The sequence below is a fragment of the Chelonia mydas genome, chromosome 3, assembly GCF_015237465.2.
Source record: "Chelonia mydas isolate rCheMyd1 chromosome 3, rCheMyd1.pri.v2, whole genome shotgun sequence".
NCBI lineage: Eukaryota > Metazoa > Chordata > Testudines > Cheloniidae > Chelonia > Chelonia mydas.
In genome coordinates, this window is record NC_057851.1 from 161,628,530 (window position 1) to 161,641,192 (window position 12,663).

The 12,663-nt window shown below is 39.6% G+C and overlaps 1 protein-coding gene across 1 annotated transcript in view; it reads left to right on the top strand.

Moving 5' to 3' along the window:
* The window catches only part of NSL1 (NSL1 component of MIS12 kinetochore complex), a 16,043-nt gene extending 8,086 nt beyond the window's left edge, over positions 1-7,957 (top strand). The window contains exons 4-6 of the mRNA XM_037895737.2: positions 1,556-1,610; positions 5,494-5,561; positions 6,268-7,957. Coding sequence (XP_037751665.1) covers positions 1,556-1,610; positions 5,494-5,561; positions 6,268-6,543 — 399 coding nt within the window. The 3' untranslated portion in view covers positions 6,544-7,957. The remainder of the gene's footprint in view (positions 1-1,555; positions 1,611-5,493; positions 5,562-6,267) is intronic.
* The last annotated feature ends 4,706 nt before the right edge of the window (positions 7,958-12,663 follow it).

Sequence of the window (12,663 nt, forward strand, 5' to 3'; positions counted from 1 at the left end):
TTTGCACTTTGTAAAGATGAAGTCTTAGTAATAAGACTTTATCGCACTCTGCTATTAAATCTTTGCTGAGATGCAGCAAGACGGTTAAGTTTTTTGGGGTTTTTTGCAATAGTTAATGTTTTCAGGTTACAAAGTCAATGTTAATTATGATTTACGGTAGTCCTAAAGTAATTTCCCCAAAGAGACCTCTCCTCTTACTTTTGTTACTGGTGGTCCTTTCAGATTTTGCAGTAATACTAATTAAATTATTCTGTTCTACCTAAATTTTTCAGCAAAAATTACAAAGTTGTTAAAATGTGGCATCACTATACATCACTTTCAACCACTTTTGAGCAATAGTTTTTTATATTTTCCTCATCTTTGGCTGTAAGGCGTCCTCATGGGCAACACAACTCCCACTACCACCACCGTCTCAATATATGTGTCTCGAGGCAGTGGCTTCATATAATAGCCCATAACAATGGAGATCCAGGGCTTCCTTACACTTTTCTCCAAAAACACTCCTCCTGAAAAACAGCTACACCTGCTCTGCACAAGTGTCAATCTCCTACATCTGCCAAAGGGAGGCTGCCTCCTTTAAGGCTCTTCAAGTCAATCCATTAAAAATGCTTGAGCAGTGCAAGTTTTATACTTCCCTCAGTTGGGACTGTTGCCTTCTGTATTTCCAGACTTGCTAACAAAGTGTGTGAGCCACAAGAATTTTGTTCCAATAGTGACTAATGACACAAAGAAGTGACTCTCTTATCCTGATCTGCTCACAATTTTGAGAGGTGACTTGTAGTGGGGAAAATATTGTATGGGTCAGACTTGAATATAAATGTTATTCACCTTTCCCTTGTATTATAAAAACTAAAAACATTTTCTAACTGTTGAAGATGTTGGTACTGAAATAAGTTTGTTTCCTCCCTCATAGCCTATCATTGCTCATCACTCAATCTGAAGTAAAATCCTAATGCTGAATCTACTATTACATTCATTTCTGCTACAACTGTTTGATGTCAGATCACAAGATTCATGGCAGGGTCAAATAGCAGGAGAACCTGAGTTTTGAGGGAGAATGTTCTTATTCATACACAAATACCTGCAAAGATAGAACAGTGGAAACTGACACTGATTGGCCATATTAATAGCTTTCTGTATAAATGTTCCCTTTGTTCCAAGTTTATCCAGGCTCCATGAAGGGTTACCTAAGAGTTGCTCTGCAGTTCTATTTCCTAAATCATGTAGAAGATGGCAATGCTTCTCCCAAAATACCTAGATTTCAGCTAAAAATCTTGCTTTCCTCTGCACTAACAACTGAGTTTAGAGTTTGGCAAAATAAAGCTTAATATGGTGACTGTACATTTAAATAAGAAATGGACTGACAGAGCTAATTAGATCACTGTTTCTAGCAGTTCTCTGTAGTGGATGTAGAGCACTAATCCCACTAACCATTTTTATTACAGTAGTAACTTGTTGTGCTAGGTACTGTGAAAGACATAGATTAAGACACTACTTTAAACCAAGGAAATATTTCAGAGTGAAAAATATTTTGAATTTATTTTTGTGTATGCAGAAGCTCTACCAGCCTGTTGTAAAGCAACAAGAGATAAAACCTGAGCCTTCTCAAGGTAAGTGTTTGTCATGACAATGCAAATGTATAGAGATAACACTACCTAGCACAGGGGTTCTCAAACTGGGGGTCGGGACCCCTCAGGGGGTCATGAGGTTATTACATGGGGGTTTGCAAGCTGTCAACCTCCACCCCAAACCCTGCTTGCCTCCAGCATTTATAGTGGTGTTAAATGTATTAAAAAGTGTGTTTAATTTATTAGGGAGGGTCGCACTCAGAGTCTTGCTGTGTGAAAGGGGTCACCAGTAAAAAAGTTTGAGACCCACTGACCTAGCAGAATCACCAAATGCAATTTTTCAAAGAAACACCAATAAAATTGCTCTCTTTCAAGTGTGACTTTCAGACAAAGTTCATTCTGTTGTCATAGTTATACAAGTGAGAACTTGGTTATTTGAATACACTTCTATTCTGGATGTAACTGTGCAGACATAGAAGCTTGTGGTAGCTGAGCATACTACTACATTGCTTTATTAGCACACATCTAGTTCTCTTGTCCTGAACCTTCATGCTATTACAGGCAGGGCTTTAGGGCAAAAATCAGCCACTAACAAATGATGGGGGTTTGGCAAATATTTTCTGTGGGTCAGATTATCCAATAACTGTGGCAGAGTTTCTTGCATCTTCCTCTGTCCACTGCTGTAGACAAGATACCAAACTCAGTGAATCACTGGCTTCATCCATATACGGCAATTGCTGTGTTCCTATTCATGTCTTATGAGACTACCACTTGGTTCTCAACATCAGTCAGTAGGCAAGCAATTGCTAAGAACTGGCTGACCTGGTAAAGAAGCATAAAGTACGCATTTTTGGACATGCTTTTATTATTCAGTACTGAGTGGCATAGAGTGGATTTTCTTCTTAAAAATTATAACGCTCAAGTCACCTTTTAAAAGTACAACATCAGTGGGACACATATGATATATAAATTGTAACTATTAAAGCAGAAATGAACTATTTAATCAGTGTTCTAAGTTCACTAGGTACAGTACTTTGTAAACAGGACACTGTCCCTGCCCTAAGGAACTTACAGTTAAGAACAAATAAAACATTAAGGGCCATGAGTAGGATGAGTCTTTCAAGGCTTGTCTTTACAAGCTGGATTATCTTCACCACCCTATTTTAAAAGGGTATTGGTTTATTTTTAGCATTTTGAATGCAGTAAATCATACTCTGTGGTTACAAGGTCTTCAGTGTGCCTTGGCGGCACAATGTCATTCACACAATATAAAAATATTTAAACAAATAGAAACATTAACTAGAACTGAGGTAAAGTTTTGATAGAAGCTTTCAATTCTCAAATTGCTGATCTGACTTTACTTTAGGCAATGTTTCCTTTTTGTAACTGAGAGGAGATTGCTCTCAGAAATGCCAGCTTTTGTAGCTAAGGTGACAGCAGAAGCTGTAAAGAACTTCACTTCATAGTTAAGGGTTTTTTTCAGTGGTGGGGTTAGCGTCCACATCTGCAGGTTTAAGCATGGATTAACTTTTTGAACAATAGGCAGTTTTTATTTTGTTGCCCTTTTTAAACAAAGCAACAGCAAGTTATTAACAAAAAGCATGTAGTTTGTGCTGAATCTTAGTATTTGCATAGTCGCTGGGAAGTTAATGCATCCCAGTTTACTAAGTGCAGTGGTCAGAAACCAAAAATGTTTAGATTACTCAATACCTTTCATATCCTTTTTTCATTTCCCTGTGTTTTGGAAAGCCTAGAACAATGAGGAATATAATACTCTCCATGTAAACCTAACCTTTAACCAATAGTGACATGTTAAATGTACTCAATGTGCCATTGTTCCTGATTACCTAGAGGGGTCTCAAGTAACTGCTTTTGTCTTCTCCCTCACAATTTGGGGGAGTCCTTACTTTGTTCAGCCTTCCATCACTCTGTATCCTGTCATCAAAACTTCCTATCGCAGATATACCAGCCTTTTGGATGAGTGTCCATTCATAGTCCATTGCTCTTTCTTTAGTTAGAGGTGTTGCTGTGCAAATACTTTTCCTCCCAAGGTCTGAATAATCCTGCCTGTTGAACATCCTTTGCCATTCCTGAATTATGCAGCCTGACACCTGGATAGGGAATCAGATTAGGTCTCCACTAGTAATACTCTTCCCAGGACAGAGTGCTCATTTTCCTGCTATAGCAGACAAGAGTCCAGGATTGCTTTTGGTAGACTGATGAGGAGCTTGATAGGTCTATTATTCTAGCTTGCAAATTATTCCAAATTTTTTATTTTCCTACTTGTCAGAGTGATCACAAGAACTAATTTTGCATAGAGACTCTCATCCTGTTATTGCCACAGTACGGTAAAATGAAAACGTTTCCTGCATTCTTCATCTACTGTGCAACTTCATTTCTTCCAAACTTCTCTCATCTTTCCAAATTTATCTAATAGAACACCTTCCCATTTTGTTTATAGTGAGTTCTTAATTTTTCTGGAGTAACACTTATCACTCCAGTTTTGCTGAGTGGAAAAGGATAACTGTAACTCTGAATTCTGAGGGCAGCAATTCCAGTTGTATAGCAACAATGAAACCTTTCCTCAAACCTGCTACTTTTGTCTAACTTTCCATTACTGATCTCTTCACATTTGTTGTCTTCTGCCCTACCTTATTGTCTAATATAATGCAATCTTTTAAGCTTCATAAACATGTCACAACAAATAAAACCTAGAAACTGTCTTCCTTCCTTCACAACCTTGTGTTGTCATTGTTTCCTGTGTTTGTCTAATTTAGGTTGCAGACCTCTGGGGCAGGGGCCTTGTATCTTGCTTTTCCTGTCTGCTCCTTGATGAGGCCTTTAGGCAACATAAATGAGTAGGAGTAATAATGGCAACATATAAAACTTAGCACAGAGAGTTATAATTTTAGAGGTGGAAGTTGGTAAATGACCATCCACATCCAGGTTTTTAGAGTGTAAGACCTATGCTATAGGTGAGTTTAAAGACATTTATGCAAGGCCATACTATATTTTCAGTTAGTAGCTCTAACTTTATACAAGTTGCTTACAAGTATTGTGGTGCATGTATGGTAAACAGCAGCCTATCTATACTGGTGGATAAGAAACAATAGAGAGTGCCTCTGGACTTCCTTTGTGGTTTCATGGAGCACATTTACTTACACATCTTTATCAAGAAATCCTAAGATACATACCATTACTTAGCCTTCTCTGGTCTCTCAAAAAATGCTTCAGTCAAGGAGACTTTGAGAACATGGGGTGTGTTGGTTATTTCTCATAAAGTAGCATAAAAGGTGAACAGATAAAAGTAATAAGTGTGAAAGTAAATAGCAAAATATTTCTCATTTTGTAGGCTCATATTCGAAGACCCTAGAACCATAGCCCTTAAAAATCTTTAGTTCAGGTCAAAATTAGTTCAGTTACAACATCTGCAAATGTATATAACTAACAGCTCCTGGGTTTGATGTCAGTGAGGGAAGATTACTTGTAAACATTTCTTGTATATTTTTCCTAAGTGAATAACGCTGTGACTGGCTTGTGGCAACCCTCTGAATGTGGAAACAATATTCTTCTCTAAACACGAAATGAGAAAAATGGGTTGTACAATATGACATGAAGCAGTACTGGCTTTAAGTGACGGGAAATCTGAGGGCTGCTTATTTTTTTTCCTGCTACTGGATAACCTATCAAACTATTATTAATGGGATCACTAAATTTACAAAGCAGTTTATTTTTTCAGTTCCCTGTTATATAAAATACTGAATCACAAAATGCCTTAGAAAGCAACAAAGCAGATGTTTAATAATTTTTAGAAGTATTTTTACAGTTCCCCTTGGGGATATTCTCCTGCTCTCTCTTTTTTTTTTTTGGTCACTTCATGATTCTGGGGGAATATAAAATTTTTGATGTTTGTGTTTCTTTGCAGCTTCTCACATGGCAAATCTTAGGCAGGTAACAGGGGTCACATCCAAGCAGATTAGTGAAGCAATGAAGGTAAGATTTCTGTGTGCCTGTTGGGAAGAAATCTTTCATTTAGATTTTTGTCATCTAACATTTAACATTTTCCATCAATGCTGTAAAACAGCCTGATAAAGCAGAAATCCTAACTAGCCAATATATCCTTTTTATACAAAAATTTGCCATCTCTATTTGCAAAATTACTGACTCTACATCTTTATCAGTCGTAAGTGCAGTAGAACCCTTGCTTTGGACTAGGTTTCCTTTAAGACTCTCAGTGAAAGACCTGTAGAAGTATTCTTGTAATTTGGAATATCCACAGTGTTGGAAAGATTTAAAGATTTCAGTGACTGCAGTGTTTGGAACGTTTAAACCATCATTTTAGAATAATGGTATTGCTTCTATCTACTAAATGGCATTTTATCACTTTGGTAAGAAATTTGAAATGAGCTGTAGTATTTCCACCTTATTTATTCTTGATAAACTGTTCATATGTTCTTCTCTTTAGTCTTTAAACTTGCGCTGAAATTTCCTTACATGAGCTGCTAATGCAGACTCTTGCTATTATTGTTCTATGAGTTGGAATTATAGTTGTGAGTTACCAACACTAAAAGATTGTGTTAGGTGGGGATTTTATGGATGTCAAATTCTAGTTAACATGTTTTTTCTAGCCATAATTAATAATGTTAGTTTAATTATGTAACTTGGGATTGGAGATGCTTTGTTGTTTTTTTCTTTGTAGTCCCTACCAGCATTGATAGAAAGAGCAGAGGGATTTTCCCAAGCGTTAACATTGCAGCCCATCTTAGAACTATGCAAGCTTCGCCAAGAAGTCTTTGCTGGCTGTGAGGCTAAGGAAGAAAATAAAATCCAAAGCGTTATAACACAAGTCGAAGTCACACCAGCAGAGGCTGCTGCCAGTAAAAATTCTAATGTTATCCTGAAAAGAAAGAGAACCGCAGATTCGCCACAGTTGAAATACTACCCACTGAGACGAAGAATTACGTTGAATACGTGAAAGTTTTTCTTACACTTACTTTCAAGCTTGAAAATCTACTCTCCCCATTTCCACAGTATAGTTTAACTCTGTTATTTTCTGACAGTGAATTACAGGTTTTTCAACAAGAGAATTCTTAGTGGCTGTGTAGCCTTTAATGTTTTTCTATATTTTCTCTCTTTACTGTTACATCCTAGTCATGTGAAAATGTGTACATTAGCAGTGATGTTCATCAGAGTGCACTCATATCCCCACAAATTTTTCTCTGTCCTTCAAAATAGTAAACTCTATAGATTAGCCTATAATTCTTTCTATATTCTTTTATTGTAGGGATAAACTCTGGTCTTGATCCTTCAGTTGCTTGCACAAGTGCATAACTTTATGCATGTGAGTAGACCTATTGTGTTCAATTGGATTATTCATGCATAAAGCATGTGTATAAAAGGATTGGAGGATGAACCTATTGTATTGCTCCTTAAATATAGCTAGCTAGATAGCTGTTGATTTCTTTAATTGTTGAGGAAAAGTAATTTTAAAACACGTCCATCTCTGTATAGCAGAAATAGTTTTCATTTATGAAATTCGTGTGCAATTGCAAAACTGGTCCTTTTTTTTTAGTACAATTATTTTTATTCTAAATTTGGGTGGGTTTGGCTTATTTTTTTATAATCCATGTTATACTAACATGGAATTTTAGTAAAATTTGTATGTATTTATCTGTGGTATAGTTTTTGAACAAAAACCAGGCCTTTTCGGTCTTGTAACCTATAACATATCGGTATTTTCATGTCCTCCTAACTACAAGTGTTTAAGTGCAACCACTTTGGGATCCCTAGAGGACACTTCTTCATGTTAGAGGATCTCCAAGCAGAGTGAGTGTGTGTGTGTGTGTGTGTGTGTGTGTGTGTGTGTGTGTATCTGTAAGTAAAGTATTTTTGACTAGACTTTTAAATCAAAGTAGAGTAAAATTAAATTAATATCAAGCTGAACTGTCCCACATCTCAGTTTCTTCATATTATAACAATAACTAGAAGATTGCAGAGTATTAAATTGAGCAGCTTGCCTTAATAATTTATATTTCAGGTGTTCCAGAAGTCAAAGCTATTAATATAACTTTTTCCTGGCTTACGCTTGCAATATAACCTTATCTCTATTACATGCAAAGTGCTTTCTCATACTGAATTACTTTAATTACTCTTTATTGGAGAATTTCACTGATCAAGTAGACTCAGTAAGAGGGAAAGGACAGGCCCCACATAACCCTTCAGAGACTGAAAATCTTTAAGAAAAAATGTGTGGCAAATTTTAGTTTAAAATATTGTAACTAATACATATAAACTGAGTACAGAGTGAGAATTTGTATGTTGAACATTTGTACATAAATATTGTTTTTATGACTTGTATATTTATAAATAAACATTTGTGGTATTCTACAGTTTTATTTGCTTTGTATTTAAAAAATCCTATATGAAATCTCAATTTAGTTTATTTACCAGTTCAAGAGTAATTATCTAATCTGGGAATATGTAGTGACTCTAGTGGGCTAATGTATTAGTACCTTTGGAAACTAGGTTCAGATTTTGTCTTGGATACTAGTAGGTGACCAGATAGCAAGTCTGAAAAATTGGGACCAGGGCACAGGGTGTAAAATAGGATCCTAAGACAAAGCCCCTAACATCAGGACAGTCCTGATAACACGCTGGGTACTGGTCCCATTCTGGTTCTTATTTATCCTCTCCAAACCACTACATAACTCAGTATGGACAGAAGTATCTACTTGAGAGGCCCAGGACTGGGATTGCAAGAGTGTTGGGATTATTTTAGCATATAGAATATAGATAGGAAAGAAGAATACAATCCACCTGCATTATGCAGGGTTGTGTGCTTTTTTTTTTTTTTTTTTTTTATTGGTGGGGATGAGAAGACACCAACCACCCCATTCCTTCACCCAATCATTGATCCACACATATTCTTTTCAGTTCCTTCTGCCCCTTTTCCCGCAACCCCTCAGATAAAAATCTTCCTTTTCTACTTGTAAGACCGATATGTGAGCACTATTTATTTTAAGATTTTGTACTTGCATGTATCACTAGTATCTATGCATCTCCTAAGTTAATAGAATGGCATAACAAAGTCTCTAGTTGGTTTCAGGAAGCCTTTGGCTCTTCTTCCTTAACAGTTGTAGGTAAGCACCAACAGTGTGTTTGATTTGTACAAATCAATAGACTTGACCCCTGACCCAAGGAACAAAAATTCCAAAAGTCAAAAATCAGGTAAACACCTTAATAGAACCTGAGCGAGGCATCTTGGAGCTACTTTTATAAACGGAGCTGAAGATGGCATCATATTGACAGTGTTTGAAGGTTCCATGAAAAGTGGGATTTCAAGAGGGATATGAATGAAGTGAGTATGGATGCTTGGTGTTCTGCAGCAGGGAGACCATTCCAAGCACAGGATGTGGTGTGGAAGAAGACCCAAACCTGAGTGGTAGGGGAAAAAGAGGTTAAAGGGAAACTTGGTAAGAAACAAAAATATCACTTTAAGTCTTGTGGATAGGCTCTGTGTCTGAACAGGGATGCTCTATGAAGTTCAGGATATCCGATGACAACCATGGGCCAGACTTACAGGCAGAGGATATGACAGAGGCAGAATGTTCCGAAAGGCTTCTCTTTGGAGTGGATGTTGTGGTAAGATGAACGACATGGTAAATATGTTGCCGTTTATAAATATGGAAAGCTTTTTAATGCGAACCAAAGAGTGACCCTTCATATACTTTTGCAGCGTTCCTTGTGCATGGCCTCAAGTGTTCGTTCTTTCTTTCTTGGTCTGAATATGCAAAGTGCTTCATTTTTCTTTCTAAGATACTTTTTCCCTTCAGTGAACTTTCCATAGAAATCAACAGTGTTGCAAGGCAAGTGTCTGAAGCATGCATTTACTGAAATGTCACAACAGTCAAACTTTTATTTTTAACTTAGGGTAAAGTGGTATTGCATCAGGAGACGTCTGGCAGTTCTTAATATAGCCTCTGAATTCTGCAAGAGATACCTACTCCATAAAGGAAAGACTGTTCTTGATAGTTATAAGTTCCAACCACATTTCCATTATAAACTGGATTTTTGACCCATTACATTTTTCATTTTAGATGTAATATATCTTACATCTCTCAAGCAGCAGTAGATGCGGGGAGGGGCTGCAGATCCACTCCCCATTGGAGGAGAAATCAGTGATGCAGAGTCTGGGTTTATTTTTGTGGTAACTTGTTTTATTTACGCTTTACATACTGGTTCTTGAACAGAGGTGATCACAAAGAGCATGTAAGTAAATTCCCTTTTCAGAAGTCTCTACCCAGTTCCTAAGAAGCAACACTTCCACAAGAATTTACTCTAGTTGGAGAGGTTAAGAAAGAGAGCAAACTCTTGCTGATTGCCACAGCTCCCCCAAAGAAAACTATACCATCAAATTAACAATACAACATTTCTGCAAGGACTACGTACTGCTTGCACACTAACCGCTGGTCTACATGGTGAGGTAGAGTGTGGTGAGGTAGTGTGTGGCAAGCCAGAGTGTGAACCTACAGCATATTGATAATTCATTGTGTGGGTCCTGCTAGAGCACAGTAAAAGTTTTTTCTTTTTTAAATAGATGCAGCTTAGGTGTGCGCACCGAAGCTGGAGAAATTTGTGTAGCAGTACTGATAGAGGGATGGTGCTTATGACTTGTGCCATATCCCCTCCCCAGGCTATATGAGGCAGCACTGTCCCGACCCCCTCTCAGTTCCTTCTTACCACTCCTAGTTGGAGTTGGAGCTCTGTGTAGTGGAAAAATTGTGAGGTTAAGAACTATTGTTTAGTGTATTTCCTAGTTGTATGTAGTTAGTAGGGAATCTGTTGAGTCCAGTACTGATGAGAGTGATGCTGGCACTGGCTTTTTTCACACCAGCAGACAGCCTTTGCCTTTCCATCCCAGCCTTTCCCTTGGTCCAGGACTTTGCCAAGGCTACATAGTTTATAGCGTCATTGGTTTATGGGCTGCTGAACTTTTGGGTCTGTCGGCACCACACCCCAATGTTCGCCTTCCACAGTCTGTGCAAGCAGAGCAGGTGCTGGGCTTGGTGCAAGGGACTGCCTTGGCACCATTGCATTAGGCATCACTGATGTTTCTGTGGTGGCTCTCACCACACTCCACTTCGGCATCGTCACGTACTTTACTGCTGCTGCTGACTTTGGGGTCAGCAATGGGAACAACGGAGGGAACAACTGGGAACAACAGAGGTGTACTCAGTGCTGACAGTACCATTTCCACTGTCAGCTCCAGTGGACTCCTTTTTGGGGGACAGATGAGTCAGACCAGTTACTTGCCCCTTCAGGGCTGGCTCCACCATTATCCCCAGAAACTCAAAGCTCCTTGGCGTCGAGGCTGGGCTCTTCCTCCTCCCGTTCTCCACTGCCTGGCCCTTATCAGGGGCTGTTAATGGAGCACCATGGGTACCAGAATTGGCACTCGTCTCATTGTTGGGACGGGGGGGCCCTGGCCCAGCACCTCCTGGCCACGAATGTCTTATCCTTATGCTTAGTGACCTCCAAGACTGCGCTGGGCTTTTAGGCAGAGTTCCTGCAGAACACCCCTAAGTTGTTGGATATCCTGCAGCCGTCTGCTCCTGGGAAAGTGGCCCTCCCTATAAATGATGTGCTCCTAGAGCCTGCAAAGGTTCTTTGGAGCATGCTGGCTTCAGTACCACCTATTGTGAAGCACATGAAGAAATGCTACTTAATTTTGATGCAGAAATTGGAGGGCTTTTACTCCCAACGGGTCCCAAATTCCCTGGTAGTAACCACAGTGAATGATCGAGCCCGGCAGGGTGGATTAAAGTCCGCTCCCAAGGACAAGGAGTGTAAAAGATGTACTTAATGGGAAGGAAAATTTACACCACCTCCTCCCCGCAAATACAGATTGCGAACCAGCAGGCATGTCCAAATACAACTCTGTAAAATGGACTGCTATGTCTAAGTTTGCAGACAGGCTGCCTGAAACCTCTACAGAGGAATTTTGGGTGTTGATCACTGAAGGCTGCTTGGTGGAAAAGATGTCGTTGCAGTCCACAGTGGATGTCGCAGTCACTTCATCCGGAGTTATGGCCTCCATGGTGACCATTAAAAGGAAGTCGTAGCTGCAGAATTCGGGCATTGCTCCCAAAGTGCAGCAGACTGTAGAAGATCTGCCCTTCAATGGCTGGGTGCTTTTTTTTGGACAAGACTGACGAGACTGTACTCCTTCAGGGATTTCAGGGCTATCCTATGTTCCATCGGGGTGTATGCACTGTTACTTCAAAGGCACCACTATGATGGCTAACAATAGATGCAATGACATCCGCAATGCATCTTTGGGCAGCTTTTTCCTCTCCCAAGACAGTGGGACTACCCCAGAAAGGGGCATAGGGCCAGAGGAGAAGGAAGATGAGTCCAGGGTTCAGACAGTCCACATGCTCTCCCCGAATGTCCCCCAAGTGCCCATTTTGATTCCTTGGTCCAGAACAGTGGTCCCAGCCATCCCTCCCTGTACCCCTCTTCTGTTCAAGGACAGGATGGCTTGCTTTTACAATGTTTGGGACTCCATCACAACCAACATCTGAGTCCTAAGCACAGTCAGTTCAGGCTACGCTATCCAATTCCTCTCCACTCCTCCTCTCCCCACCTTTCCTCCCCATCCCTCATCAGAAACCTTTCTCACAAGATACTACTCAAGGATACTACTCCTTGAGCATGTCCATTCTCTACTGGCTTTGGGAATGGTGGAGGAAGTTCCTCTGGAACACCGGGGCCAGGGCTTCTATTCCCAGTACCTACTAGTCCCCAAATCCAAAGGCGGGATAAGACCCATTCTCTACCTTCACAGACTCAATAAATATATCCGGTACATGAAGTTTGAAATGGTCACCCTATCAACTATATTCCCCATGTTGTCTCAGAACGACTGGTATGCTGCTCTGGACTTTCAGAATGCCTATTTTCATGCAGCAATTTTGCTGAACCACAGAAAACTCCTCCAGTTTGTCATGGCAGAGTGCTATTTTCAGTACGCGGTGCTTCCTTTTGGCCTCTCTTCTGCCCTCTTCTTCCCCCCCTCCCCCCACCCCCCCCCGTT